The 7,339-nt window shown below is 42.7% G+C and overlaps 1 protein-coding gene across 1 annotated transcript; it reads left to right on the forward strand.

Moving 5' to 3' along the window:
• LOC107607577 lies at window positions 3,614-4,960 on the forward strand. The gene has a single exon (XM_016309515.1). It carries the CDS (start codon window positions 3,614-3,616, stop codon window positions 4,958-4,960), a length of 1,347 nt encoding a protein of 448 aa, XP_016165001.1.

Consider the following 7,339-nt stretch of genomic DNA (forward strand, 5'->3'; position numbering starts at 1 on the left):
TGATTTATATTAGAATGTTGTGTTAACTATAAATCAAAATCGAATGTACTCGAATTACGTAAACTCAGAGTAAATCGAATTAGGCCTATTCGATTTACATGGTGCAACAATATAACGAATTAAACTAATTAATTCTAGTAAATCGAATGAGCTTGTGTCGATTTACTCCTTGCTATTAGTCACCTAGTAAATCGAATGGGATTGTTTCGATTTGCATACAAATGAATAAATTCAATCCACATAGTTTGATTTACCATGTATTTAGTAGTATATAAAAATGGATTTATGTTAATTCTATAGTGCAAACGTGCATAAATAGGAGTTGAAATTAATTTATGTTTGACAATTCTATACTAAAATTAATTTTAATAATATAAATATTATTTGGATAATATTAGTTAAAATCACTTTTAGATAAATAATTACTAAAAAAGACATGACATTAAATTATAATGTTATTTTTTTATACATGTTTAATTTTCTTTTTTATACCTTTTTCTTATATGTTTTTTTATATAGTATATTTCTAATACTCTTAATATGTAGTTTATTGATAGAAAGAAAAAAAATATATCAAATTTATATCCTTGGAGATTAAACAAAAAAAGGAAATATGTACTATGAAAAAGAGAATAATGAGCTCCAATATTTTGTTAATTAAAGATAAATTATAAATTTAAGAGACCTGGAGTACGGAAATTACGGGACATCGTATGACCGACGAATCATCGATTAATTAATTTCTTTAATATAAAATTAGATATAATTTAACCACATGCATGAGTTAAGTTCAACTTAGTTCGGAATTTTTTCTCTTTGGCAGAGTGAAAAGAAAATTAAAAGGACAAACCATTCACTAAAACACCAAAAAAAAGAGGACAAGTCAACGATGATGAGCAAATGCATCATCAACCATTAATCATTCATATCTTAATACCTCTGGATAAAATTGTAACGAAAGCTTATTGGGACTTTTTTACTTAAGCAATGATTTAGAATGATGAGGCCAAATTGTAAATATACAAGTGTCAAGGAATTATAATATATATTGAGTTTGTGACATTAGAAGGGTGTAATAATAACAATAATGGAGTCATGTTATTTGAATATTGAGGTTTAACATATATTTAAACTATGGGTTAGCATTAGGTAGTAAGTATCAGGGTTGGGTCATTGTGTGGCTTTTTCGAAATTGTATGGATATGCATTTCAGTTTCCCAATACAATACGTATTTCTTATCTGATTGTCCTTTCCCAGACATAATGGGACATAAGAATATATACTAAATGAAAGGACTAAAAGATACTCCTACATGTATAGAGTATTAAACTCCGATCATGTATATTATAGAAATATTAAATATTAAATAGAAAAAGAAGAAGACAAAGAAGTAGAGCCTCATGAGAGAGAGCGAGAGAGCGAGAGTTGTGGGGGGAGGGGGGGGACACAGGAAGAGGTTGGTTTCACAACAATAGCAAGGATTCTAGGGTTTGGAACAGAGAAGAGTATCGACGGCTGGAACATGAGTCTTACTCCATCTTTGTGGATCATTTACCGGAAGACATTTCTAAAAGAGAATTATTTCAGCTGTTCAACTGGACTGGACGCATCAATGATATCTATCTATCCCGGAAACACAAAAATAGTAACATTTACATGTTTGCTTTCATACAGTACACGACGAAAGGAGGAGCATTGAAAGCAATAGCGGAAATGAATCAACTGAGTCTGAGAGAGAAGGTAGTATTTGTGGGGGAGGCAAAGTACAAAAGGTCGTCACGTACCACAGATGGAGATGTAGGGCGCCTTGAAGAGGACAAACGAAACCCACTACCTCAGAAGGTGCCGAGGGAAGTACGGGAAGGTGACGCTGTGAAAAATACACATGGATTAAGAACGAAAGAAACCTTACAGCCCATGATTGGGAGGGCAAATATAAAAGTGGTGGAAGCTGCAGTAGCAGAGGAAAACTTGGACTGGATGCGAAGGAGTTTGGTGGGGGTTACAAAGAAGCCTATTGATTTCATTTCGCTGAAGGAAATGGCGGCGAAGAACTTGCCTTATGCTACCCAAATTCGGGAAATGGGAGCCTGTAAAGCGCTGTTGACGTTTGATAGTGCTATCCATGCAGACGAGACTTACACTTTTAATTTGAATTATCTGTTACAAACATTTCACCGGGTTTGGAAGTGTAAAGAGTCGGAACGTAGTGGGTCTCGAAGGATGTGGCTTGAATGTTTCGGGGTGCCGGTGTCCGCATGGTCTGCTGACACATTCAGGAAGATAGGGAGCCAGTGGGGAGCGGTAGTTGGGTGTGCACTGGAGACAGAGGTGGGCAGCACACTCACGGTAGGTTGGATACAGATAGATACGTGTGTCATGGACGTGATACAAGCGAGGATTGATGTCTTTGTTGGGTCTAGAAAATACGAAGTGTTGGTGAAGGAGAGTGGATATGCAACATTGAACATGCAATACACGGACGACTGTTTGGATAAGGGAACCACTAATTTGGGGGCCGGAGAACATAACGGGGCGATCATGAATGCTGGCAGGGATATACCGGATCCTTCTAAGAAGGCTGACCATGACGGAGGACTGCTGATGATGGTGGAAAGGTGCGACGGGAAAGAAAAGGGCAATTTGGTAAATTCCAGTGACTTTTTGAATGAATTGGTTAATTACAGGTGCGAGAAATTAGCATCGCATCAATTTGATGATGGCGTGAATAAGGGAGTTCCGGATTTTAAGGGTGTTAACGGTGAAAGTTATGATGAGGGATCGGATAGGATGGTTACAAGTGTATGCACTGCTAGGCGGACAAGGCTGGTAAGGGTTGGAAAAAAGAAAAATCATAAGAAAAAAAAAACAGAGTTGCTCTAAAGATTGGGCCAGAACAAAAAATAGGGGCCTAGTTGAGAGCTATGCCGGGTTGGGCCTATCTAATGTGGGATTTGGAAATGAACCGGGTTAGAGAGGGGGATTGGAGCTGGCTCACAAGGATTGCCCGGCTGCACAACTCCACACCGAGCTCGATGGCGGAAGCGTTGCTGGAGGGGAGGGTCACCGACAAGACACGGACAGGACCGGCGGGATCGGGGGAGATGAGGACGGGCGTGGTGGTGGAGAGAAACGGTGAGTGGAGGGCACACAGGCGACTGCGGGTGGCCCAGGGCGGGAGGAGGATGTACACGCGGTCGAAGGTGTGGGGCGTGAAGCTGCAGACGCCGTGCGGTGTAGGGAGCAAGAAGCGGTTCACGATCAAGTGGAACCAGGTCATGCGATCACTCAGGAGTAGGGTAGAGGCAGTATGACTTCTGGGCATGCTGAGGAAGATTTTGCTCATGCTGGGTCTGGGCAGGAGGGATCTGAGAAGGCGGAAAGGAAAGGTCATACCCAGGGCGTCGAGGAACAAATAATGGAGAACAAACTGATTTTAGCACTGGCGATGGAATCAGAGGCAGTATTGTATGACAAGGAAGACGATATCATGGCTATTCTTCAGGCGCAGAATGAGGAAATTGCACGGAAGAAGAAGATGGCAAAGCAGAGGGAGAAGATGAGACGATGCAGACCCAAAAACAAAAGCCAGGTGTGTTCTAATGGTTCTAAATGAATTTCAGTTCTTGGAATGTTAGGGGGTTACGGGGTGATGGGAAGATGAGGATGGTAAAGGACTTAAAGAATAAATATAACTTGAGCATGGTAGGTTTGATTGAGACGAAAAGAAGGGTAGTGACGAGGTTTGATGTAACACAGATTTGGGGGAATGACGGAGCGGGGTGGGAGTTTGTAGGTTCCACTGGCGCATCTTGGGGTCTTTTGTTGATTTGGGATGAAATGTTTTTTGACAGGAAAAACTGCTACAAGGGGGATAGGTGGTTGTGTGTTGAAGGAATCTTGTTGAAGAATAGGGTTAACTGTGCGTTTTTCTTGGTCTATGGTGCACATAGTAGAGAGGAGAAGAGTCATGTGTGGGAGGAGTTGAGTTACATAGCTGGATTATGTCAGGTTCCATCCTGTTTTATAGGAGATTTTAATGAAGTTGTGAATGTGGAGGAACGAAAAGATGCAGCTAGTCTATCTCGGGCTACGAAAGAATTCAAGCTTTGGATTCAGGATATGCACTTAGTGGATCTGCCGCTCATGGATCGTAAGTATACTTGGTTTCGTGGCCGGTCGTGCAGTCGGATTGATAGAGCTATGGTTACTGTGGATTGGCTAGAAGTGTTCCCTGAGACTCGGTTAAGGGGCGGACCAAGGGGTTTGTCAGATCACTGCCCTATCATAGTGGAGGAAAATATGATGAGTCGTGGTCCTAAGCCTTTTCGTAGTCTTGATTCCTGGTTTACACACACAGGTTTTCTTAGAATGGTTAGGGAGAAATGGAGAGGTTTAGGGGAGATGCAGTTCACAGATAAATTGAGGGCGTTGACGGCTCCGTTGAGAAGATGGCATAAGGTCAATTTTGGGGAGATGGATAACAGAATTCTGAAGTTGGAGGAAGAAATCAAGAAGGTGGATGAGCTGGTTGGTAATGGAGTGTATGATGGAACTATGGAGGCCAGGAGAAGGGCGTTAGTTACATGCTGTGAGAAGTGGTATGTTAGGAAGGAAATTCACTGGAAGCAGATGTCTAGGTCTCGGCATGCAAAGGATATGGACAAGAACACAAGGTATTTCCACAGTATAGCTTCGGCGAGAAGAATAAATAACAGGATTGATTCGCTGGTCGTTAATGGCAGACTGGTTAGGAACCAAGCTAGAATAAAAATAGCTATCAGAGAGTTTTACAAAGAACTGTATCATCAGGAAGATTCTCCTGTGTTGGGGTTCAGAGATGGTCTGGTGGAGAGGATAGAGGAGGTAGACTCTGTTGCCTTGGAGACACTACCTTCAGCCGAGGAGATCAGAGAGGCAGTATGGGACTGTAAGTCATCTAAGGTGCCGGGTTCTTAAGGATACAACATGAATTTCATAAAGAGATGTTGGGCTGAGATTGGGTCGGAGTTCACGGCAGCTGTAATGGGGTTCTTTCAAACGTCTACTTTGCCGGCAGAGTCAAATGTAACTTGGGTGGCGTTGGTACCTAAGTTTGTTGGTGCAAAGGAGATTAAAGACCTGAGACCAATTAGTATGGTTGGGTGTGTGTACAAGGTTATCTCGAAGGTGCTGGTCAGGAGGATGAGGTCGGTAATGCCAAGGCTAGTAGGGGAGACTCAAAGTGCTTTTGTAAAGGGCAGGAAAATTCATGATGGGACTCTGATAGCCTACGAAACGGTCCACTGGCTTAAAAGGAGGAAGAAGGAGGTGGCCATAATCAAGCTGGATTTCTAAAAAGCTTACGACCGAGTCAAGTGGATCTTTGTCAATATTGTGTTGGAGAAGATGGGGTTTGGTTGCAGGTGGAGGACATGGGTTAGGGAGTGTGTGACCATAGCCTCTATGTCGGTCTTGATAAATGGCTCGCCAACTAAACCTTTCAAAATGAAAAGGGGTTTGAGACAAGGCGACCTCCTCTCTCCTTTCTTATTTGTACTGGTTGTGGATGTTCTCCATAGAATGCTGGGGGAGGCAATCAGGAACAGGCGTATCGCTCTTTTGATAGTTGGTAGTGATAAGGTGGAGCTTTCACATCTATAGTTTGCTGATGACACGATCCTGTTTTGCCCGCCAGAAGATGAGACCATGAAGAACTACAAGCGACTGTTGCGGTGGTTTGAGTTGATGTCCGGGCTCAGTATCAATTTTGATAAGTCTAGTCTGATTCCAATCAATTGTGACGAGCACTGGGTTCAACGTATGTGTAGCTTGTGGGGTTGTAAGTCATATACTCTCCCAGTTAGGTACCTTGGGGTTCCGTTAGGAGCGAACCCAAGGCTAGTAAAGACTTGGAAGCCTATAATTGATAAGGTGGAGGAGAAACTAAGTCTTTGGAAGGCTAAGGTGCTGAACAAAGCTGGAAAGTTGGTGCTTATCAAATAAGTCCTAAATAGCCTGCCGGTGTATTATTTGAGCTTGTATAAGATGCCGAAGACTGTTGCTGAGAAGTTGATCTCCTTACAGAGAAGATTCCTATGGAGTAAGGAGGATGGGAAGAATGGAATGGCTCTGGTACGATGGGATATGGTGCAGGCCCCAAAGAAGCTAGGTGGGTTGGGAGTTGGAGATGCTATGGTTCGGAACACCGCCCTCTTGTTTAAATGGTGGTGGCATTTTGTGAAGGAAGTGTGCCCACTGTGGAAGAAGGTGGTCTGTTCTTGTAATAATCTAAAGCCGAATGAATTACTGTCCTCTCAAGTGTTACCTACTAAAGGAAGGACCTTGGAAGGATATATGCTAGCTACAGATAAAGGAGCAAAATATAAGAGATAAGATGATTACATGTTTGTCCATAGAAGTTGGTGACGGTCGTCGGACCAGGTTTTGGGAGGATGTCTGGCTACAGGATGGTTCTCTGAAAGATCGGCTCCCCAGGCTCTTCTCGGTTTCAAGCTAGTGTGGTTCGGTTATTGGGGATTGTGGGTTTTGGGACGGGTTAGAATGGGTTTGGAACTTCCTATGGAGGCGGGAGTTGTTTCAGTGGGAGTTGGATCTGTTGAGTTAGTTACATGAGGCTTTGAGACCAGTGAGGCTAGCACCTAATAGGGAGGATAGAGTGGTGTGGAAGTATGATAGACTGGGTATTTTTTCGACTAACTCATTTGTGCAGGTGATCCAAGAAGGGGTGCTTTCAGAGAATATAACCAGTTACAGCTTCACGAGGACCATTTGGAAAGGTGTAGTTCCGCCACGAGTGGAGTTGTTCGCTTGGTTTGTCTTGACAGGAAGGGTGAATATCAAGGAGAGGCTAAGTCGACTTGGGATTCTCAATCAGGATGATACGAGCTATGTTTTATGTAACAAGGATGTTGAACAGGTCCATCACTTGTTCCTTAGCTGTGATTTCGCTTGGCAGGTGTGGAGTACTTGGATATCTGTGTTTAGCCGTCCCGGGTCTCTTTCCGGAACTTATGAAGGACCATTTTCTAAGTTGGACAGAAGAGCCTCGCGGAAAGGAGGACCGGAAGCAGCGGTTAAGGAGCTTTTGTGCGATCATTTGGAACATTTGGCTGGAAAGGAACAGGAGAATTTTCCAGAATACGAACCGAAATGTTGAGGATATCAGCAATATGTTCATGGCTAACTGTGACGAGTGGAGGAGGGAACTCTCTTCATGTTGTTAACGGCTGTGCTGGAGAGGTCTTGAGGAGTTTCTTTATTTATGTTACTTGTTAGGTGTTGCTTGTTTGTTTTGGATATCTTTTCCTATTTGCTCTACTCTATTTGTGTCGAACT

The sequence above is a fragment of the Arachis ipaensis genome, chromosome B01, assembly GCF_000816755.2.
Source record: "Arachis ipaensis cultivar K30076 chromosome B01, Araip1.1, whole genome shotgun sequence".
Lineage (NCBI taxonomy): Eukaryota > Viridiplantae > Streptophyta > Magnoliopsida > Fabales > Fabaceae > Arachis > Arachis ipaensis.